Source organism: Lepidothrix coronata, unplaced genomic scaffold, assembly GCF_001604755.1.
Source record: "Lepidothrix coronata isolate B3197 unplaced genomic scaffold, Lepidothrix_coronata-1.0 Scaffold437, whole genome shotgun sequence".
In the NCBI taxonomy this organism is placed as follows: Eukaryota; Metazoa; Chordata; class Aves; order Passeriformes; family Pipridae; genus Lepidothrix; species Lepidothrix coronata.
Genome location: NW_016690617.1, coordinates 43,395 through 66,667, shown reverse-complemented (window position 1 = coordinate 66,667; position 23,273 = coordinate 43,395). Strand labels below are relative to the sequence as shown.

General features: G+C 46.8%; 1 protein-coding gene and 3 long non-coding RNA genes across 7 annotated transcripts; 2 read left to right on the top strand and 2 right to left on the bottom strand.

Moving 5' to 3' along the window:
- Nucleotides 1-561: 561 nt before the first annotated feature.
- On the top strand, nucleotides 562-2,800 carry LOC108509949. The gene is made up of 3 exons (XR_001878724.1): nucleotides 562-874; nucleotides 1,731-1,938; nucleotides 2,681-2,800. It is a non-coding gene; the product is annotated as an uncharacterized LOC108509949 (long non-coding RNA).
- On the bottom strand, nucleotides 1,813-4,423 carry LOC108509950. The gene is made up of 3 exons (XR_001878725.1): nucleotides 4,315-4,423; nucleotides 4,030-4,119; nucleotides 1,813-1,922 (listed from the first exon to the last, which is right to left on the bottom strand). It is a non-coding gene; the product is annotated as an uncharacterized LOC108509950 (long non-coding RNA).
- Nucleotides 4,403-20,468, top strand: SPATA16 (spermatogenesis associated 16). Of its 4 annotated transcripts, none has more exons than XM_017839565.1 (12): nucleotides 4,403-4,525; nucleotides 5,434-5,514; nucleotides 6,606-7,019; nucleotides 8,780-8,925; nucleotides 10,247-10,336; nucleotides 10,734-10,818; nucleotides 11,578-11,725; nucleotides 12,090-12,230; nucleotides 12,604-12,728; nucleotides 15,235-15,399; nucleotides 17,685-17,762; nucleotides 20,089-20,468. In XM_017839565.1, exons 1-12 carry the CDS (start codon nucleotides 4,511-4,513, stop codon nucleotides 20,293-20,295), a joined length of 1,695 nt encoding a protein of 564 aa, XP_017695054.1. In that variant the 5' UTR covers nucleotides 4,403-4,510; the 3' UTR covers nucleotides 20,296-20,468. The 4 variants fall into 4 exon arrangements, with proteins under 4 accessions (XP_017695054.1, XP_017695055.1, XP_017695056.1 ...); XM_017839566.1 differs by lacking the exon at nucleotides 12,604-12,728 and adding an exon at nucleotides 12,468-12,580; XM_017839567.1 differs by lacking the exons at nucleotides 15,235-15,399; nucleotides 17,685-17,762; nucleotides 20,089-20,468 and adding exons at nucleotides 13,719-13,749; nucleotides 14,258-15,215.
- LOC108509951 lies at nucleotides 15,367-19,968 on the bottom strand. The gene is made up of 2 exons (XR_001878726.1): nucleotides 19,789-19,968; nucleotides 15,367-15,516 (listed from the first exon to the last, which is right to left on the bottom strand). It is a non-coding gene; the product is annotated as an uncharacterized LOC108509951 (long non-coding RNA).
- Nucleotides 20,469-23,273: the final 2,805 nt, after the last annotated feature.

Below are 23,273 nucleotides of genomic sequence, written 5' to 3'. Positions count from 1 at the left end.
CCCACACCCCCACATTGTAACCCCACCCGTGTGCCATGGGCCCCTTTGTGATGTCACAGCCTGTCCTCTACCATTCCGGAATGGTCCCTGGCAACCAATGAACCATCTCCTCACACCCCCACATTGCAGCCTCACCCATTTGTGATATCTAGGCCTATCCTCCCATTCTGGAGTCGCCCATGGCAACCAAAGAACCAACACCATACACCCCCGCAATGAAGCCACACCCGTGTTCAATGGGTCCCTCCCTTATGTCACTTCCTATGCTCTCCGTTCTGGTATGACCATGGTAACCAAAGAACCAAGCACCAGACCTGCACATTGCAGCCCCACCTGTGTGCCATGGACCCCTCTGTGCTGTCACGGCCCATCCTCTCCATTCTGCAATGGCCACGGTAACCAAAGAACAAAGGCCCCAAACCATCACAGTGCATCCACACCAGTGTTCCATGGGCCCCTTTTATGATGTCATGGCCTATCCTCTCCATTCCGTAATGGCCCCTGGAGACCAAAGAACCAACGCCCAGCAATGCCAGAGTTCAGCCCCACCTGTGGGCCATGGACCCCTTTGTGATGTCACAATCTATCGTCTCCATTCCAGAATGGCCCCTGGAGACCAGAGAACCAATGTTCCACACCCCCACAGTTCAGCCCCACCTGTGTTCCATGGGCCCCTTTTTGATATCACGGCCTATCATATTTTCTCAGTTTAATGATATAGAAATGTTCTGCTAGGAGAGCAGGATATGGGAAAAACAACCAAGCTCCTCCCTCCGAGCAATTACAACTTTGAAATCAAGAGGCTCCAGTTGAAAGTTGTGGAAAAGAAAAATAACTGCTGTTTACTAAAGAATATGTATATATATTTATACAGGTAACACAACAAACAAACAAGCAACAGTCCCGTAACCCAACTTTCACTCAAAACATTCAAGCACTTCTTTGCCTTTTGGCGCAGCTGTAACCAGGCACAGCAGGGGCGCTGGCGACTCAGGAGGTGGGGCTGCAGTGTCCTTCCCATGGCAGGCAGGTGTAGGGAGCGCCTTTCCCTGGAACATCCAGCTCAGCACTCGTAATCGAGGTGCCAGGAGGAGCTGTTCTTCCATGCCAATCACCGCTGAGGCAGCTTGCACTCCCTTCATAAGCCGCTAGGATCTCCTTCTCTGTTGGGGTGTAGTTGGCTTCAGATCCTCTGTAGCTTCGGCTCCAGAATCCAAGTGGGCGGCCTTGGGCCTCTCCAGGCAACTTTTGCCAGAGGCTCCAGGAAGGACCATTATCCTCAGCTGCAGAGTAAAGTACATTCTTCACATCTGGTCCTGTCCTGACTGGCCCAAGGGCTACAGCGTGGGCAATTTCCTGCTTGATTTGTTCAAAAGCTCGCTGCTGTTTGGGGCCCCACTGGAAATCAGTCCCAGCTGACTGGAAGCTGCCAAACATTGTCCCAGTTTTCAAGAAGGGCAATAAGGAGGACCCTGGAAACTACAGGCATGTCAGTCTTACTTCAGTGCCTGGTAAAATCATGGGAAAAAAATATTCTGGGAAGCACTGAAAAACACCTGGAGGACAATGCAGTCATTGGTCACGGCCAGCACAGCTTCATGAGGGGAAAGTCCTTCTTGTTGAACCTGATTGCCTTCTACGACAGGGCAACTCATGGGGTTAATCAGGGGAAGCCAACTGATGTAATCTTTTTGGGATTTTGGCAAAGCTTTCAATTCTGTGTCTCGCAGTTTCCTTCTGGACAAACTGTCCGGACCACAGCTGGATAAACACATCATGTGGTGTGTGGGCAACCGACTCACAGGTCAGGCACGAAGAGTTACAGTGAACGAGGTGACATCAGGCTGGCACCAGTCACTAGTGGGGTTCTGCAGGGCTCCATCCTCAGCCCAGTTCTCTTCATAAATGACTTGGACACAGGACTGGAAGGAATAGTGAGTAAGTTTGCCAATGACACTATAATGGAAGAAGCTGTTCACCCCACCAAGGGCAGAGAGGCCCTGCAGAGGTGTGGACAAATTTGAGAGATGGGCAATCACCACCAACATTATGAAGTTTAACGAGGGCAACTGGAAGATTCTGCACCTGGGACAGGGCAACTGTTGTGTGGATAGATTGGGGAATGAGAGGCTGGAGAGCAGCTGCAGAAAGGGGCCTGGGGGGCCTGGTCAGTGGCAAGTTGAACATGAGTTTTGGGCACCACAATATGAAAAAGACATGAAGCTATTAGAGAGCATCCAAAGGAAGACCACAAGGGTGGTGAAGGGTCTGGAGGGGAAGCCTTATGAAGAGTGGCTGAGGTCACTTGGTCTGTTCAGCCTGGAGAAGAGGAGACTGAGGTTAGACCTCATTGGGGTCTTCAACATTGTCCCAAGGGGCAGTGGAGGGGCAGGTACCGATTCCTTCTCTGTGGTGACCAGTGACAGGACTGAAGGAAATGGCTGGAGCTCAGTTGGCAGTGGTCTAGGTTGGATATCAGGGAAAAGTTTTTCACCCAAAGGGTGCTTGGGCACTGGAACAGGCTCCTCAAGGAAGTGGTCACGACACCAAGAAATGTTTGGACAGTGCTCTCAGGCACATAGTGGGATTATTGGGGAGTCCTGTGCAGGGCCAGGACATGATGATCCTGATGGGTCCTTTCCAGCTCAACATACTCTGTGATTCTATGAAATTATTTCAGCATCCAGCACTGAGCTTTCACTCCAGAATAAAGCTGTTCAGCCTGGTGACCACAGACCTTCCACTCCTCCCAAGTACAGCAACCACAACATCACTTAATTTCTTTGGATGAAAGAAATAAACAGCGTTTAAGTGTCACTGTAACAATTCTATATCCTTTCATATTGGCTACTGGTGTATTTTGTACATTTTCAATTTTACAACACTGTTCAGCATTGCTGCCTGCGGGAAACCTCCACTTAGATTCTCAAGTCTTTCTCCTGTGCTCACTCACTGCCTTACTCCTCCTTGTTACCTCTATTTAGACATGCAAAAATCAGCTGCTACTGAGAGAATCCTATCTGAAGGGTTCCCACTCAAAATACTGCATTCACTCCTGTCCCTGCATGAAGAAATCCAAGAGGAAAATAGCAAGCTGATTACAGAACCTTGCAAAATCATATCTGAGGACATTTCATTATAAAATCACAAATACTAACAGAAGCTGAGAAAACCAGCAATGCTAGGAAACAAGCTTCAAACACTCAGACTAGAACAGCTCAGGCAATAAATTTAATTGTAATGAACCCTCTCTTTCTGAAGTGTGCACAATGCCACTGAATTTTCACAAACAGTGAAATAGGGACCCCTGGCAGCGGTGGCTTCACACAGAGCAATGACACAACAGAGCAGAGCAAGTGGCTGCTAAATTTATAGCTTCCACGTTGCAGCTAAGGATTTATTTTAATTCTACTTGTAGCCACTATTAATAAAGTGCAATATTTAAGAGTCATTAAAAATAAAAATAAATACATAAATACATTAAAAGACAAAAAAAACCAAAACAAAGGACCAAAAACCCTGCTATACCAAAAAGACAAACCACATTTTTCTTTACTGTCAGAAGGCTTCTGAAAAAAAAAAAAATAAATCAAACCATTCTGCAAGTTCTGAGGTACAAAAGAAATACGGACTTGGGTTTCTGCACCAAACCATAGCAGGATTTATCCAGTTGGCCATTCAGAGTAGGAACAAACAAGCAAGTCCATATTTCCCAAGGTATTTTACAGCTCATCCTCCTTTTTTTTTTTTTTTATGGCAGAACACACAAAGACATTCTTGTTTAGGAAGAAATTTGCTTTGAGTTATTTAAACTTTGAGGTCCATTTAAAAATGAATTTTATTAAAGTCAGATACTCCCAGGCATGAAAGTAAGACATAAATAAAACAGAACCTACTTTATCATAATGTACCACTTCTTTTTGCTGCAGTATTTGCAGAAAAAACACATTGAAATGCCCTTCCAGCTGACTTTAAACCTAATTCTGGACAACAGCAGCCAGAGACATAAGACATAATGAAAGCTGTTACCAATTCTGAGTTTGGTTTTCAGAGCAATCGACCATCAAAATCTGTGTTTAACTTCAGCAGAACCGTGTTCAGCAGCTGTGAAAACTGGGCCTGAAACGACATGTTTGGACCTGAGTCACATCCCTTTCAATGCCACCCACCAGTACCATCCTGAAAGCTGTTCCCACAGGAAAATGCTGTTTGGAATCATTTTAAGGTAAAAGCCCAGCCCGGTGTCAGCCCCTGACAAGCCGCACACAAACACAGCAGGGGAAGGAAGGGCTGATTTGGCAGTTTCTAACTGACCTCGCTGGAACTGGGCCTGGAGCCACCAAAGCATTCCTGAGCAGCATTTCTGGAGCACGAACAGTGCCCAGTGGGCACCATCAATGTTTGTGGGACCCCCGGGGCTGTGGGGACGGGGTGTGGGGCCAGCAGGCAGTTGGGCCTCCCCAACCGCCCCAGGTGTGGGGTTTGAACCCGGCAACTGCCAGAACGGCTGATGGAGACCCAGCAGGTGAGTGGGAGAGGTGCAGCTCTCCCTGTGCCAGGCCCAGAGGGGGTACAAGCGGGCCTGGGCTGTCCCATGGGGAATGGTTCCCTCTGGGAACAACAGTCTGCTGTTCCAGAGCTGGCAGCAGCTTTGGTGCTGGCCATGGGGACAGGCCTGGGAGGGATGGAGGGCCCCTCCCTGAGGACACCCACACCTCCTCCTCTGTCACTGCCACACTGGAGGCTCTGGGCACTGACGAGAGAGCAGCTTTTCATCGCATTCCCTTCGCCCCAATTTACAGCCCAGCCTCAGCAACTGCCAGAGACCTCAATGGGTTTCTTCCAGTCATCTCCCAGAGGATTCTTGGTAGCCCAGACGAGGCCACAGGAATGATCAGAAGATGCTCTTCTGATGCACTTCTGCTGTGGGGAAGGCTGAGAGAGTTGGGTCTGCTCTGCCTGAAGAAGGCTCCAGGGAGACCTTAGAGCCCCTTCCAGCATCTGAAGAGGCACAGGCAGAGCTGGAGGAGGACTTGGGACAAGGACTTGCAGGGACAGGACGAGGGGGAATGGCTCCAAACTGACAGAGGGCAGGCATAGATTGGATATGGGGAAGAAATTCTTCCCTGTGAGGGTGGTGAGGCCCTGGTACAGGTTGCCCAGAGCAGCTGTGGCTGCCCCATCCCTGGAACCGTTCGAGGCCAGGCTGAATGGGGCCCTAACAACTTCCTTTCTGGTGTTCTATACTAGCAAGACACCTTCCAGCACGTTCTGTTTGTTCTGTTTTTAAACTACTGGGCTGAAAGTATTCCCAAGGAGTGAAGGAAGAGCTGAGCTGGAATTCCTGAGGTGGGGCAGGGGGAAAGCGTTTAGGACCGACTGCCTCAGGGACAGCCATACAATCTGAGTGTATTCATACTTGTGCTCTTCCAGGTGTCTCAGGAGCTTGGACTGAGCCAGTGGTTCCCTTCCCACATGTTTCCTCAAGAGGGATCTTCCTCAAGAGCCCCTGAGGTGAGTACAACTGTGCTGAATGGCTTAGGACCGTTTTTAAATGGGGTTTAGGGGGGAAGAGAACTGCAGGAACCCTGGAAGGCTGAAGCTGCTCTGCCATGGATTTTCTGTCTGTTCCTGGGTGGGATTCATTTCTGTGGGCTTGATTTCTGTGTTGCCATTTTACCCCAAAGGAGACTCCTTTCCTCTGCTCGGTCGGCTTAACCTCTTTGACAGGGAACACGTACAACTAAACCAGGAACCTGATTTCAGCTGGCTCTGTATAACTTTATTGTAATCACACTAATAAATGTGCCAAGCACAAGCAATGTGCTTAGTGTAGAAATAGATTTAATGCATATAAGTGGATTTTACAATTGGTTCTCCATGAATGGACACCATTCTCGTTAGGATCAGAAGAGATATTTCAGATGGTGCTTTGGAACATGACAGAACACCTGTCCTCCTCATACTGGGCTAAAGTAAAGAAGGAGCATTAGATCTCCATTTCATGACTGTGAAAAGGCTTTTTTGCAGTTACTTGGATTTTATTTCCTTCTATTTCCTTTTTTTTTTCATTTAATTTAATTTAACATGTTCCAAATCTATTTATCCAAATGCATTCAGTAAAGTTAAAAGAATGGAAGGCAACTAATTTTAAAATGTTGCCCCTTAATGTCATCTCGTTTGGTGCTAAAATCCACGGCAAAGGATTTTAAATGCAAAGCATTTTCAGAAATCACTTTTTGAAACAAACCAGAGCTCTCCTGGGACATTTTGCAAAGGCAAGCAGTGACAAGGACAAGGGGGAGTGGCTTTCAGCTGAAAGAGATTTAGATTGGATACTGGGAAGAAATTCCTCCTTGTGAGGGTGGTGAGGCTCTGGCACAGGTTGCTCAGAGAAGTTTTGTCTGCCCCATCCCTGGAAGTGTTCAAGGACAGTTAGACAGGGCTTGGAGCAACCTGGACTAGTTGAAGGTGTCCCTGCCCATGGCAGGGGGTTGAAACGAGATGATCTTTGAGGTCCCTTCCAACCCAAACCATTCTTTGATTCTATAAAATTACTTCAAATCGCACAGTTGTCTCCTCACCTCCCGCTCCTTCTCTGGCAGGCGTGGCAGGGGGCAGAGCAACACAAAGAACAACCCAGGGCTGGCACAGACAGAGGAAACTGTAAAACGAAAGGAGACAGCCACGAAGATCTGACTGGGACAAAAGCAGGAGCACAACTGGAGCCTGGGGTGGGGATATTCCCGAGCCCTCCGCTTCACATCCCTCCGGGCAAACTCAGGGAAATAGAAGCTCAGTTGGTCTGTGCCGATGAGGCAGACACCGAGTTCGGGTTTGGCGACTTGGCGTTGCCCGGAGTGACCCCACCAGCACATCAGGCTCCTGCCAGACCCCCCGAGGGCAGCCCCTGGCGCTGCGTGGACGCGCGGCTTCAGCTGCTCCTGCAGGAGGGCAGCGCTCGGTGCAGGCAGGAGCAGTTCGCGGCAGCGGCGGCCAAGTTCTACACGGCACTGGAGGTACTGGGGTGGGGAGGGCTGGTTAGAAACCCTGAGGTGCAATTTCATGCGAAATCTGAAAATTAAGAGCTATTAAAAAAAAAAAAAAAAAAGGAAGGTGGAGGCTCAGCTTAAACCAAAGAATCTCAGGTGCTTTTGTTTTTTTCTCCGAGTCCTTGACTGTGTTTATGTGTGGAAGAAATTGAAGTCCCATAAAGGGGAAAAACTTCTCCCCTCTTTAATCCCAGCTCTATCAGCAACAAATGACGTCTCAATAATCAGGGGAGTTCCCACTCTTCCCCAGCTGTCCCTGCACTACCTGGGTCAAATGTTTAATATTTTGCTTGAACAACAGGTCCCTTTGAGTCCCTTTTTTCCCTTTATGGCATTTCCATCATGTCCTCTGTTTCTTTTTTTTTCCTCTGAAGACAGAAGATGCCACCGGAGCTGGGCAGGAATCCTTTTCTTTCTGCATGAGACAGGACAGGTCCCATAGGGATCAACCCCTCAGAACTTTGGGGGTGTTCTCTTCAGCAGCTCAGAGTCCACACACTGAGTTTTGTGGGAACACTTCCTGAGGTACTAAAGAAGTACAATGGACTCACATCTGAGCTGTCTGAAGTGGACATGTTCTTCCATCAGTAGTTATTTCTATGATTTCCAGTTTCAGGATGAACCCCCCAAAATCTACAGACCTTGGACATTTTTAAAAATCTCGGCCAGCCTTGAGTTTTATCAGTGTAACATGAGAAGAGTAAAAGAGGGATGTCCTCTGGCAAGGTTGCAATGAATTTTACAGGGGAGAGAGGAGAGAAAGGAGGTGTAGGAGAGCCCAGCAGGTGGGTCACCCTTCCATCCACCAGTGTTGTCTCCCAGAGAACAGCTCTCTCATAAACCATGAAAGGTGCCACACAACTAACCTGGCTGCTGACACCGACCATGCAGACGAGGGCTTCACTTTTTCCATGAGACAGGATGCTAAAAGCACTCCTGGGAGCTCTCAAATCAAAGAGAAAAGGAAAAACTAGAGCCATTTTCTGCTTTACAGGAACATGGTTGGTGATGAGAATAGAGGACTTGCAAGCTGGACTCTTCACTGTCTCTAAAAATTCCTCTCCACTCTGACCCCAATCCCTTCAGCTGGGTACCTGACATCCTGAAAAAGGAGCCAACTACACTTGTTTTGTGCTAAACCTTATTCAAAAGCATTTGTAAAAGCTTAGAGCTTTCCAGTTCACAAGCAAATATCCTATTCCTCCTTCTTTTTTCTACCATACTGAAGCCATTTTTTTAAGCAAGAAATATTATAGCAGTCAATGAGTAAAATTAGCAAGTGTCATCCTTTTTAGGTGCTTTTTTGCTCCCTATATTCAGAAATGAGCTGTAGAGGGGACAGAACCACTGGCTGCAGAAGAAGAAAGGAGGACTTGGCTCATCCTAAGAGGAAATGGAAAGGCTGGCAAATAGACATACTGGAGAAAGAGTAACTAGAGATTAAGGAATTCTTTCCTGGGATTGTGGACAGAGTGATTGGGACATCCCAGAATTGTAGGGCTGGGGCTTCACAGCAGTCTCTTAATCCAGCTCTCCTCAGAAGCAAAAACCAGAACATCCCTGAAAGACAATTCTGTGGTCTGTGCTGATTTTTGTAATGCTGCCTTTAGGTAAAGCCAGAGTCTGTTGTACTTCAGTTTTCTCCACTGATCAGTCACAAAAAGCCTTTCCACCTAGCAAATGGTGTGTTATAACATTTGTAAATAATGGTTTTATTTCACGTGCAGCTTTGCAGTAGAGGCTTTGCTACAGAGGATCCCTTGAAGTCCTCTCCAGATGATATTTCCAGAGTTGCCAGTTTTATCGAGTCAAAACTTGTCATCTGTTACTTAAAACTGGGGCAGCCTGACATTGCTCTGAGTCATTCACACAGGTAAGAAAAAGGATTGATTAGATTCACTACTAGGACTGAAATCCAAAATTGAACAAAGACTAGAAATAGGTGCTGTGCAGGAAGAACCAGTCTAATAATGAGAAAAGAGGAATCAATAAAATACACCTGACACGTTGCACTCATGTTTAGATTGGACTAATCCTCCAAACTGGAGATTTCAGCTTTAACAGCCCTGCACACATTCAGTGCTTTGATCATGTAGAAGGGAAGGAGCCTGTGTGTGCAGCCTCCCCAGGCCCAGACACGTGGAGGGGGGGCATCCTTCAGACTAGTTCCAACCACCAGTTCTGGGCTGAGAGCCCAGGAGTGGTCAGAGAACATCAAGGGCACTCCCAGGGCACAGCTGGCAGGGACACAACCTGTATTTCTGCCAACTGGAGTATTCTGTCAGGTGAGCCAGAGGAGTGGAAGCAGTGAGCCCTCCCATCAGGAGCTGCCCTCTCTGCCAGTCTCACTGCTGAGCTGCTGCCAGTTTTATCATGTTACCTTAAAGCCTGAAATCTGTTTCACCTGGAACTTCACCTGTTGAACTAAGGGTCTAACACACGTGCCAGGGTTCACCCACATAGAACCTATCCCTTGTACAGGAAGGATTTCAAAATCTCTCAAGTTAACATTGCGATATATTCCAGATGCACAGTGTTACCAGGGAGATGGGTCAGACACCTGCCACTCCTGTTTGGGGAGCTGAGGGTTAAAAGAACTTGTGCTGTAGCAGTTTTGCTTATGTTACCTACATACTAAAGCCAAGAGAGAATGATGTCCCTGGAACTTCTTTCCTAGAATACACAGAACTCTACTGAAATTGCATTTATGATAAAATCACAATGAAAACTTTAGTAATGCTTGTTCACAGACCACATCTGGAGAGAGGAGAGGGAGACAGAGAGGAAGTATCATAGAATCACAGAATCATAGAATCAGCTGGGTTGGAAGGGACCTTTGAGATCAAGTCCAACCCTTGATCCACTACCACGGTGGTTACTAGGCCATGGCACTGATGCCACATCCAGTCTCTTTTTAAAAATCTCCAGGGACAGAGAATCCACCACTTCCCTGGGCAGCCCATTCCAATGTCTAACCACCCTCTCTGTAAAGAAATTCTTTCTAATATCCAACCTAAACCTCCCCTGGCACAACTCGAGACCGAGCCCTCTTGTCTTGAAGAGTTTGCTGATATTTGAGACATAGCACTGAGTTGTAGAGAATAAGTGCATGTGGTTTGTGCTTTAGTCACAGTTTGATTCCCATGAGCTTTAGTGACTAACAATCTAACCTTGCCCATCCTTCTCTCTCCCAGGAGCATCATTCAGAACCCCTCTTATTTCCGCAATCACCTCCGCCAAGCCGCTTGCTTTCGGTGCCTGCAGAGATACTCAGAGGCTGCCAGGTACTGCCCTGCTGCGGCTGCTGCAGGGCTCTCTCAGCCCAGCTCTCGGGAGTGAGGACATCCTCTCACAGCCAGGCTTTTGCCAAACCACTGGGAGCTTTGCACTGGCTTTGTGTGTGTGAGATCTCAGGAGCGGCAGAGCCCTCCCAGTTGGTGTAACATGAATAACCCCAGCTATGGTCCTAAATGACCCCACAGGCTGTTTGCTGGCAGAGAGTTAACCAAGCTAAAAGTGTGTTCCCTGATGCTTATCTGAATGTGGGGCAAGGACTTGAGAGTTCTGTGCAACTTTTTGGGACAAACCCCACGTTACACTCTTTTAATGTGACTTCCCTTCAGTCTGGCCACAGACCCCCTTCTCTGCCTGTAAGCTCATTTCTGCTGCTTTTGTTCTCAGGAGTGCCATGATTGCTGACTGTCTGTACATCCTGGCAGGGGGCACGGCCCTGGAGACAAGTGACCTCATCCAGCTCTACTGGCAGGTGAAAACTGAGAGCCAAAGGAGAAACTGGGTGCCTGTCTCAGTAGTGGGATCAACAGGGGGGGATTCCTGCTAAAAAGGCTGCCCACAAAGGGAGCTCTTGGGCACATCAGTCAGCAGGACACTGCACAAGCCCTTCTGTGTGGCTTATTGAAGGCGTGGGCTCGGTGGGGAGAGGAACTGAGGCGACTTTATTCAAAGGGCACAGTCTTTTATAACCTACACAGACATGGAAGGATTCCTTACGAGGCAAAAACTGTAACTGCAGCATCTGCTTGGCTGCTGCCACAGGGGGACAGGGCAGGCTTTCGGGGTCACAGCGCGTTCCTGTGATGAGTTGCTCTGTACTCTGCTCAGCCCAAAACCTGCTGCTAAGGCCTGGTTCTTTCCAGGCCTTCAGCCTGCACATTCCCCACACTTTTGGACTTATGATGGAGTAGATTTGTTTGGACTAATTTTAAGAGATAAATTCAAGGTTGTTAACCCTTGGATCATGCTTCAATTTTATGGACTGCTATAAAATTTAATTTTGGATACTGTTACCTAAGCTATTTTTTTATAAAGTCTTCCTGATGTGACCTTCAGAAAGCATGGAATCACTTTTTCTTTTCATCTAAAAGACAAATAATCTAGTAATTGTCCCCTCATTGAAGACAGAGGTTTGTGGAGTCTCTATCCAACCCACCTGATTGTTTTGCTTGGGTTTTTTTAACTAGCCATTACCCAACATGAAAAGTATCATTTCTTTGCCTTTTTTTAGGCTCTGATTCAAGAAGCCCTCAGTGGAGAAGTGTCTTTTTCCGTTCTGTACACCCCTTTTGAGAAAGAGGACGAGGCTGACAAAATAAAGGAGGCCAATAAAAGCTTTGCTGAAAAGCACCCTGATTATGTGCAGCACATATTCACAGGTAACAGCAGGTTTCTCTGTGGACTGTGTGCGGGGCTGAGTCCAAAAGAGCTTGAGAGAGTTTGAGAGTTTGTGCTGCTTGAGCTCCAGACACAACAATGTCCCACTGTTGCAGGGAATTGGGCAGAGTATGGTTTGTCTCAGGCATCAGCAAAATTGAAGCTGTTGATGCAAAAGGCTTGTAAAGTCCTAAATTTCAAATTTGAGAGAGCTGGATGGGTTGGTTTGGTCACCTGGTTCTGGCAAGCTTTCTGGAGAACATTTCTCCTCCTTAGACTTCCTTATTTTTCTAAAAAAAAATAAAACTTCTCTTACAACTGAAAAGAAATGTGACAGTGGAAATGATTTTCCTTTCCCTATCACAGATCCTCACGGAATTCACCTGTTGCCAGAGAGAGCTGAGTCTCTGCCTGACCAAGAGTACTTGCTGACTTTGGGCTTCAGAAACAGAGAGATTGGAAAAACTGTGGAAAAGTCTGTAATTCGAAAACTGCCCATCTGTCCAGGTGTGCCAACTTGCTTAGTAACTGAGCTGGCTCGGGGGTGATCCCCATGATCCTTGCTAAATGAGGGGTGTGGGGTTGTCCCAGGAGCCATTTCTCTGGGCTGGCAGCCCTGACTGCTCAGAGCTCTCCCCATCCCCTTCATTCCTCCTCCAGTTTACCCAACATCCTGCCAGATCCTCTAGGAAAAAGGGAGATGAATAAACACGGCCTCTGCGGTTCTGTGATTTCACTTCCTAGGTCAGAAAACAGCTTTCAGTCCCAGCACAGAGGAAGAAACAGAAACATTTTGGGAAAACACCGGGAAAAAGATCATGGCAGTCATAGATTTTATAGGAAGCACCAAAATAAAGGTGAGTATTCCACTGTCTTTCAGGTGTGTGTGGTGACACAAGCCTCTGTGTGTGGAAAGGACGTGTGCTTTTGGGGTGTGCTTCCTGCTGCACATGCTCTGCCAGCATCCAGAAAGGCTCCGGGAGTTGCTTTAGGAACAGAGTTCCGGTGGGTTGAGACACTTTATCCCATGCAATTTTCTCCAATCTTTATGGCCTATAATATTATATCCCTACTCCACGTAACCACCAAGACAGTTGCTGTATTTAATACCCAGAGCAGACTGCACATACCAGCAGGATCTCCTCCAAGAGAGAATAATTGCTACCTGAAGCATTTCTAGGGATTGAGATTGTGATCCCTACGGAGTGAAGGATGTGAAACAGCCTTCCCATCTGCTACAACCATAAGCAAAGTGATCATAATTGCCTCTGCTCTCTCCTTTGTGCCATAATGGACAGTTTTTTAGCACTGTGGCTGACAATCAGCACAGAGGTCAAAAATCAATGTTGTACACGGACGAGACTCTTTTCATGGAATTGTTAAATGCTCCTCCTGATAAAAGAAACATGAGCTAGAGACTTAGGGAAACTGTGACTTCTTTCCTTCCAGAGAACAGCTGGTGAAACAACAGTAAGTGCCTGAACTCACCCCCTCAGTAGAGGGAAAGGTGCTCAGTGCTTGGCCACAATGGGTGCTTGCAAAGCATCCCCACTGGTGTGAGGCAGGTGGAGCAGATGAAGGGCAGACCCCCCCAAGAAAACACAGCTGCTTTTTTCCAGTGCTTTCCTGAAGCCTTTTGCTGTTGCCTTTGGGTGAGCTGATGTGCAGGCTGATACAAGTAACAGCTTTGGGAAAGCAGAGGGTCTGTTCCTGCTGTGGGCATACACTCCAGGGCACTTAAAGAAGCTCTAGTTGTAGCTTCCAACCCACAGAGAGTGGGTTGGATACTGGATAGACAATAAAAACCCTGGTCTGTCTGAAAGCCCCAGGAAAACTGCAATTTTCTGACCCCGCCATTCTGCCTTTGCTTTTGGAGGTGAGATCCCTCTATTGCAGCTCTTCAGTTTCTGAAGAGCAGCAAAAAGAGAAAAAATTTTGAAATCAGGCATCTTTTGGATTCCCCGTGACTGCCCTATTTTGTCAATTAATTTGTAGGAACAGGACCACACAGTTCAAGCAGAGAGAGGTGGGACCTAGTTTCCAGGGCACAGGGACAAGAAACCCATCCTGTGAGAGATGAGAGCAGAGTGCTGGGCTAGGAGTGCTGAAGCCAGTCCTCACTCACTCTAGGAATTTACACTGCCCCTACACACCAGTATTTTCTACCAGCTTTAGACATCCCCTCAGACATTTCAACATTCTGGCTGAAACAGAAGGGTGGTCCCCAAAACAACAGGGTGAAACACCAACACCACTAAAAGCAGCAGCAAGCTGACCTGTTTTCCAAACAGGTTGGCACAGCATCCCCATGGCTCAGGCAAGGGTCACCCCCATGCCATCTCCAGGGCAGCAAGGATGGGGGAACGGGGCTGAGCCCTGGGCCTACAGATTCATAACCAACCCTGGGGGTCAGTGTAGGAGCTTTACTGGGGAGGAAGAAAGCCCCAAGAGAGAAGAGATGGTCACTAAACTGGAACAAACAGCTGCCAGTTCCACATCCACTATCAGGGGAAACATACTCCCTTTCACTTCAGTTTTCAGAGCACTGAATGATCCCAGCAAGACCAAACCTCTGATCCAAAGAGCAGGTGGCAAAGCTGGTTTTACCTGGGAACAGAGATGGGCACAGAGCCAGAGCTGCTCTGCTGCTGGGGACCAGCATCTCCGACACAGATTGGACCACTTCTGCTTCCTTCAAAGTATTCCACAATTGTCTTCAAGCTGGAAATACGATTTCATATTATTTACATCACGCAGAAGCTAAATTAAAAACTTCTGCCAGACAAACTTCAGCTACAGAGTCGAGCCTTGCAACTTACTGTAAGAGAATAAAATAATGTATTTAGGGTTTAATAGAACAAACAATTCTTCCTGCCCTCTTCCTCATTTGCAGATGCAAATGTACAATCCAGCTTCTTGTTCTGATCAGACTGGTTTTGACAAAACTATCTCAGTGCTCATTAAGCCATGGCAACACCTAAGAGAAATAAATTCTGCCCCCTTGGTTTTGCAGCCACACAACCTGGAGTTAATGACGTGATTTTTACACACAGTGCAGTGGGTAAGATGTGAAAGTCAAGGTTTAACACACTTAAAATCTCCCACGTTCCTGGCTGCGTGGAGGTCTGAGAATTCCTCTGCAGGTTTTAGTCCCTCCAGGGTCTGTTTGAAAACCATGGATTTGCCTGTCTGCACCCAGACAGTGAGCTGACACCCTGCACGCCCTCCTCAGCCTGCTCCCCAAGGCTGGAAAAGCCACCCAGGAATTCAGGTGATGTTTAATGTGGGGGATCATGGAAAAAGCCCTTTAACAAAGGGGAAAACCGCAGTCGTGTTTGTTACGTTTGCCGTGATGACGTCTTTGTTTTTCTGGTACTACCACAGAGGTTGTGGCAAGAAAGTCTTGCCGGCACAAACACGATGAGAAGCCTGGAGGCCCAGGACTCCGAGGATCAGGGTGTTTGTTCCCTGAGCTTCTCCTCTAACCTCTTGGCTGTCCCTGGGCGAACAGGACAAGCGCAGCCCGTGCGCCCGCGCCATCGAGCACTTCCACCGCGCCAGCCTGCTCGGCTGCCTGCAGAGAGGGGAGGAACAGGCCCAGGTGATGGCCCAGGTGATGGCTGAGCTGGCCACCATTCCCTACCTGCAGAGAGTCTCTCAGGAGGATGACAAGCTGGTAGGTTTTGATTTCTGACACTCCCTTCGCAGGCTGGGAGCCAGGGAGGGAAGTGCCAGAGAAGAGTTCTGTGCTGCCACGTTCTCTCTCTGCAAGTAATTTGTCCAATGTGGGGACCTGAAGGGATTTTTAAATCCTCCTTCGGTGCTTTGTCAGAGGAGGTGCTGATCACCTGCAAGGGTAACTTTGATAGAACCACCAGGAGTCACTTGTCAGCACCTGTTTAAAACCCCTCCTTCCCCCCCAGACCTCCCCAGATCAGCCTGGGGAAATGATTGCAGTCATTCAGATCATGCTCCCTTGACATTTTCGACCTCAAAAGGCACCTGCAGCAAAACAGCCCAAATCCAGTTATAACTAAGGAGGAGAGGGGGGGAAAAGAGGGAAAATTTGATTTTCTGTGCTGGGTCCATCCACAACATGCTCCCTGTCTCGGAATGAACCCATCTGCCTGCTCGTGGTAAGTTCTCAGACTTGCTGCAGAGGTGCCATAAATTGGTGAAGAATCAGAGGCTGTTGAGAAACACGTGGAGTGGCCCCTTGGCTGAGCAAACCAGCAAGGGCCAATGGTGGGATGATGGCTGGAGCAAACGAGGCCAAAAACTATGGTATTAAAGTGGGGTTGGGGAAAAAAGAGTAGGGGGAAACATCTCCTTCTTGCTCGGTGTGGGATGTTGGATAGAGTTAAATCTAGAGGGGACTCAGAAGTTTAAGGTAAAAGGCAGCTGCCACTCCCTGGACAGACTGAGGTCGACATGTTGCTGAGCTCCCCAGTAAAACAATGAATATCTGCTCAGAGAAACAGAACAGAGTGTGGAACGAGGTGGAGACTACATGGCCCCCCCTCCCTTCCAGTCGCAGCAGAGGGGGAGAACACTGTGGCATTGAGATGCTACAGGACCTCTCTGACAAGGGACAACCAAGATGTTCTGATGCTGAAGCCACAACCCTGGGGAACCCCCTCCTCAGAGGCCAAACCACGACCACCACCCCCCTCCCATTAAATACACCAATCAGAAATAAAAGGTATTTATGGCTAGAGCCACTCAAACTCCACCCTAACATAAAGAAAACGGGATAAAAGTTGGGAGCAGGGGGAAAAGGGGAGAAGACCTCAACCGAAACCGCTGGATCAGTCAACTGGCTGAGCCCATCTTCTCTCCCCCAAGAGGGTTGCCTTGGATGAGAAATACACTCTATGCATGTTAAATGCTGCTTTTACCACTAGAATTTTTGCTTGATTAGATTGCTTCATATTAGAGCTTGTGCTCACTCAACATATGCATCAGTAGATTGCTTTAAAACATATTTTTGCAGTAGACACTGTCACCAACAACCTTATTAATCTGTCACGATTCGTTTTAATAAAAAGTGTTATTCTGCAAACTGTTAAAGGGAGTCCTTGCAGTCCTTCCGCCGGCAGCGGAAAACACCTTGGCAGGACCCGCTGAGGGGTCCTGGCTCTGTTGAGTTCCCCCTAACAAGGGTGGTCGAGGTACCCTCCGAAATCGTGAATCTGTTGGTGAAAGGTCTCCTTACGAGACACTGACAGGTTGTTGGACACCAAGGTCTCACCTTTCCTGGGGGACCGATGAGTAAAATTCTAAACTCCCACTTTTCAGGTGACACTCCCACTAAACTCCCACTTTTCAGGGCTCAGTCAGCAGCCAGTGCCTCTCCCCCTCCCCTGAAGGGATGCCTTTGGGTAAACTTTGTGCCTCCGATTTCATTGAAGTGGACCCGGGAATATTTATATACACAGACGTGGAGCTAATAGATCTTAATTACTTGTAATGAGCAACAAACTGGGGAAGAGGCTCCAAAAAGTATTGTTCGGGTTCACTTCAACCCACTCAACATTTTGGAAGAGACCTACTAGTGTGCAACGACATCACAGGTATCAAATACCAGATTCCCCCAGTTTGTTCCTAAACAATGATGCCAAGGGCTGCTCCAAGCAGGACACCCTGGATCCAACCCTTGTCTCTCTGTCACTGAATTAGGAGTCACTGGACCATTTCCCAGGGTCTGGGAAGTGTGCAGGGTGAGACAATGCCAGGACTGAGGTGGAAGGGGACTGGGGGGAGGCCATACCACAGTATTTTAGATCTGCTGTAATGCAGGGCAGTGGCTGAAGCAAAGACGAGTTGCCCACGCTCACTAGGAAAGATGAGTCACAAAATCGTCGGAGCGCAAATTATTTTTAGTGAGGTTTTAATCTGTGTATTCAGCTAAGTCATTTCTCCATGAATTCCACACTGATCATTTGTGTCTCGGTGCCACAGCTGCAGTCCCTGACAGCAGATGCCATGGACCTCCTCGCGGGAAGAACCAGAGATCGTGTGTGGACTAAAATACAGAAGGTAAAAACCTGCAGCAAAGGGCAGGAGAGCAGATTGTTCCTGGGGAAGGAAATGTCCCACTGAGTCCCACCTGTTCCAAAGGCAGGGGAAAAAAAGGAGGTGTCATAAGGAAACCTGACCACAGGCCTCGAACTCTGTCCATGCTCAGGCACCGACCACAGGGATTTGCTGCGAGTAGGGAAGGGTCTGAAAGCCATCCCTGCTCTGCAAATACCATCACAGCTCATCAGCTGCAGCAGGAACAGTGCAGTGGTGCCAGCAATTGTTATTTCCGCTCCCAGTGTGCCATGAGAGTGCTTATTTTGGAGGTTGGAGCTGACAGCTGTTCTGTAAATATGAAAAGCACAAACAACGGCCAAACCACGGTTCCAGGTGGGAACATCCTTACACTGGGGGTTCCTGGGGACATCCCGAGCAGTGCAGACACTGCTGGACTTTCCTAAAAGAGCTGCTGTAAATCCAGCTGCTCTTCTGGTGTCCCCTACCCATCATCTGGGACCCATTTTCCTCGCTCTTACAACCCTTTGTGCTCACCCAAAGCCAAGCACTACCTCCCCAAAACACAACGGGCGCTTTTAACCACAGAGGAAAGTCATAAATAATAAAAATGGGGCCTCTAGTGGTCTAGTGGTTAGGGTGCAGGACTCTCACCGCTGTGACCCGGGTTCAATTCCCAGCCCCCCCGGGCAGATGGAGCTCGTCAGCCCTGTGAGGCCATCCATCTAAGAGAAGGTCACTCTAAACAAACCTAAGTCCTGGGGACCTCACTGACACTGTCCAAGCTTTGCTTGGCCCCGGCAGATGAACCTCAGGATTAAAGGGTGGGCTCAGTCCAGCGCAAGCTGTGTCTCACCTAAAAAAAAAAAAAAAATCCACTGCGCAGGCTCGAAGGGTTAATGACCTTTCCCAAATCTTCGCTCGCGAAGACTGGCCATTATTTATATATTATTATAGAGGAGTCCTGGGGGTTGAGTGGCTCTGGTTAATGTGGCCAAGCCCTGCACTGGACCTCTCTGGCAGTCGTCTTTCCAAGACAAACACAGTGGGATCGGTCTTTTTGGGACTTCCCGTGTGCTTTTGGCCAGTCCATCCTTTCCTAAGCTTTTATTTCAGCTTCTCAGAAATGAGGCTGGCACCAGGATTCCTGTGGGCACGAAGAGGAGGCAGAGCCCCTCTCCCAGACTCCTCATGCCCTTGGCACCCCTGGGCAGCAGATGGAATTGTCCATAAACTGTCCTGCTTGCCCCTCTCACCAGCACACGCCCCTCACCAACACGATCCGTGGCCAGAGCACGCAGCCCAGCTCCAAGGGCAGGGCTGAAAAGCACTTCAGAACAGTTCAAGACGTGGATAAATACAAGGGGAATTGTATTATTAGGACTCATTCCCAGCCAGCTCTTCTGTGTTGTGAAGGAAGAAGCCCCACTGGATGTCTGTCAGCGGGGCAGAGCAGCACTTTTTTTTTTCTTTTTTTAATTATTTCACCTCAAAATGCACTTGGCAGATTGATTCTTTAGATGCTCCCGTTGTCCAGGGTGTGGGTCTTGAGTGTAACTCCGTGTGAAGGAGGGTGATTCCCACCTTCCCCTGTCAGAAACGCCGGGTACTGTAAGAGCTGACAAAGGCCGGGGATAAAGGTCAGGTATGGGGAGAGAGCCAGGAAATGATGAGTGCCTGGGGCTGACAGAACACCTGTAAATGCTGCTGTGAGTCAACATTTGTGGGTGTTTGAAATCCCCCCGGCAATGCAGATGTGTCTGTCTCCATGTGCTCTTAATCAGAATAATTCCCTTCTACTTTGGGGAAGGACTGAGGTCGTTGCTTTTTTCACTCTGCCCTCCAGTGGATTATATTCTTGGGAAAAATGATTTGGAGCTTCATTTTGATTTACCAGGAAACAAAATCTTGCCACGGCAACAGGGAACACTCATTTTTCCCCAGGTGTTGATTTTTGGCACGGAAATGGCAGAAGCTTCAGTTCTTTTCCCACCAAGAAAAACCCGCCAGACAATAATTTCCTCCTCACCCCTTCCTTGCCAAGTGGCTGTTTTTCGACACCATTCGCAGACGGAGTCGTGAGAAATTCCTGTCTCGATGCGCAGATTTCAGTGGAAGTGTCCAATCCATGGCAGTAATTGAGTTCAAACAGAAATAAAGCAAAAAAAACAATAATTACAAAGCCAGGCACCACTCCCACGGCCGGTGGCACGAGAGGCGCCTTCACGTGGTTTTTGTTTCTAATGACAATGAGTTTTGAAATCAACTGATTGAAAAGCTTTTTAAAATTTTAACTCGCTTGGTGACACCACTTGTCTGACAATTGCAGGTGGCACGAATAGAAGAGGAGCTGAGGGAAGGAGAAGAGGATTTCTTGAGGAACCGGAGGGGGCAAACGCCCGGAGTGGAAAACGTGACCTGGACCCCGCTGGCACAGGAATATTTGAGGCTGGAAAACACAAACGTGTTCATTCCCAACCCGCGCAGCTTGGCCACAGAGCCAAAAAAGAGATGTACAGATTTTGCAAATAGTTGATTTCGTACATGTTTTGTAGCTCTTGGTATCCATTTAACAGGTAATCTTATTTCAAATTATATTAACTTTGTTGTGTTCATTTCTATTTAAATTGAATTAAATTGTATTTAATAGTATAAACTCTTAAATTGTATTTAATAGTATAAACTCTAGTTGTATTACTTTAAATTTAAGTGGCATTAAAAAGCATTTGCTTGCATTTAAGTTGTATTACTTTAACTCTAAATTGCGTTAAATTGTATTTGTACTAATTTTAAGCTGTATTCACTTATATTTAAATTGTATTAAATTGGATTTAATGCATAAATTCTAGTTGTGTTAGTTTAAATTTAAATGGCAGTAAATAGTATTGACTTGCATTAACTTTAAGTTGTATGAATTGAAATCTAAATTACATTAAATTGTATTGATTTGTATTAACTTTAAGTTGTATTAAGTTTAAGTTGTATGAATTTAAATTTAAATTCCATTAAATTGTATTTATTTGTACTAACTTTGTGTTCATTTAAATTTAAATGGCATTAAATTAATGGCATTTACTTGCAATAACTTAAAGTTGTGTTAATTTAAATTTTTAAGTAATTGTATTAAATCGTATTTATTAAATTGCATCAAATTGTGTTTATTTGTATTCATTTTAATTTTTATTAATTGATATTCAGATTGTATTGAATGGTATTTAAATGTATAAATTCTAGTTGTATTAGTTTACATTTATATGGTATTAAATAACATTTACTTGCATTAAGTTGTATGATTTTAATTTAAATTGAAATTGTATTTAAGTTGTATAATAATATATAACAATATATATTGTTGTATAATAATATTTGCTTGCATTAAGCCGTATTTGTTTAAATTTCAATTGTATTAAATGGTGTGCAGTGGTATTAAATGTGAGTTATATCAACTGAAATTCGGATTTTATTCCCTTTTGTTAAATTTCAATGTTATTAAACTGCATTAAATTTAATTGTATTAAGTGTTGTAAGCAACAACAAAAGGCCTGTATATTCTGATTTAAAAAAAAAAAAAAAAAGAAAAAAAAAAAAAGGAAAAATCCAGCCTGAGTCCTGAGGTTTAGTGCAAATTCCAGGACCTCAAAAGTGACTCAATTCCCATGTTTATCACAGACTTTGATGACCCCCTCTTAAGGAGAAGGAAGAACCTAAAAATCCTAAATTATCAGATCCCAGTGAGACCTGAGGAGGTGGAGGAAGAACCTTCCCAACACAACAGTGATCCAAAAACACCATAACAGGTCCAAGAGACACGGACACACCTTCACTGGTGAATGCAAGGCGAGGCCTTAAGACCCTTCTAGTTTCTTATTTTTCTAATTTCATAAGCTTTAGAAGTTTTATAAGAAGTAGAAGCAGATTTTAGAAGCAGCAGCCCTCGTTCCCTCACCCTGTAGCACAAGTAGTTCACACAATCCTCAACCCTCTCACCCCATTCCCTGCACCCCAAATCAATCCCACCCCTGAATTCAGTAGAAATGTTCAGTCTCTTGTCAAGGCAAGGCCTCTGCTGTTTGGAGAACACTCCTGTCTTGGCCTGAACAACAGAACACAGTCAAGAACTGGGTGACCACGTCCCCTTTGTGCTCCGAAGATGGTGATGGGGATGAAGAGGTGGTCCCAAAAGGTCCCCAGACCCAATTCCCAGGGGTTGGGCCGGGGGAGGACCAGAGCAAAGGCTACAGGGTGGAAACACTTGGGATTGGACAGATGGTGCTATAAAATGTAACATAACATCTATGCCTTGGCACAAATTAAACCTTTTCCTTATCTCACCCTCAGTTAACTGCTCCTGAGCTTTTTTCCTTATCATCAGCTGGACAGACCTCAAGGGATAACACAGAATTTTGGAATCAGGGGACAAGAACTGTTGCCTCTTTCCTAGCACCTGGAGTGGCAGCTGCAAAGGCTTTAATAACTTAAATAAATAAATTAATTAATGCAGAGGCATTAAATAAATGAGGATGTTGGTCAGCAAAACAGACAAATGCTACCAGTCAGGCCACTGCAGATTTATTGACTGATGTTCAGTCAGTGAGAATTCCTGCTTTGCAAACCAGAGCTGCTGGAGACTGTCTGCTTCCGGCACAGGGACAGGGATGGGAAGGATTTGATGGAATGTGACAAATCAACCTCCATTCCCAAAAGCTTCCAACAGTTACAGGAGCTGATGGTGAAGGATGGATGGAACCCCTTAGAAGGGTGGGATTGGACTTTGGGATTGGGGCCACGGGTGCAAAAGATTCTAATGTGTGGCTTGGTTTTAGGGTTGGGTCTGTTGGGGATGATTCTCTGTTTGCTTGGTTGGGATTGTACGATCTGGGACACAAAAGGCCTTGGTGGTACAAGTCCATACAGCTCTAACTTTAAGTGCCTCAAAATAAAGAACGGGGAGACGCAGGAACGCAGATTCTCTGACCCTGGGGGAAACCCGGCAGGGGAACTTGGTGAGATCGAAGCAGCCACAGTGAGATGTGTGAGAGTGTGAGGTGTGAGAGGAGTGAGGTGTGAGCGGTGTGAGGTGTGAGAGGAGTGAGATATGAGAGGTGTGAGAGGTGTGAGATATGAGAGGTGTGAGAGGTGTGAGGTGTGAGAGGTGTGAGATGTGAGAGGTGTGAGAGGTGTGAGAGGTGTGAGAGGTGCGAGATGTGAGAAGTGTGAGATAATGAGAGATGTGAGAGGTGTGAGATAATGAGAGGTGTGAGAGGTGTGAGATGTGAGATGTGAGAGGTGTGAGAGGTGTAAGAGGTGTGAGGTGAGAGGTGGGAGAGGTGTGAGAGGTGGGAGAGGTGTGAGATGTGAGAGGTGTGAGAGGTGTGAGATGTGTGAGAGGTGTGAGATGTGTGAGATGTGTGAGAGGTGTGAGATGTGAGAGGTGTGAGAGGTGTGAGATGTGTGAGAGGTGTGAGATGTGTGAGGTGTGTGAGAGGTGTGAGAGGTGTGAGATGTGTGAGAGGT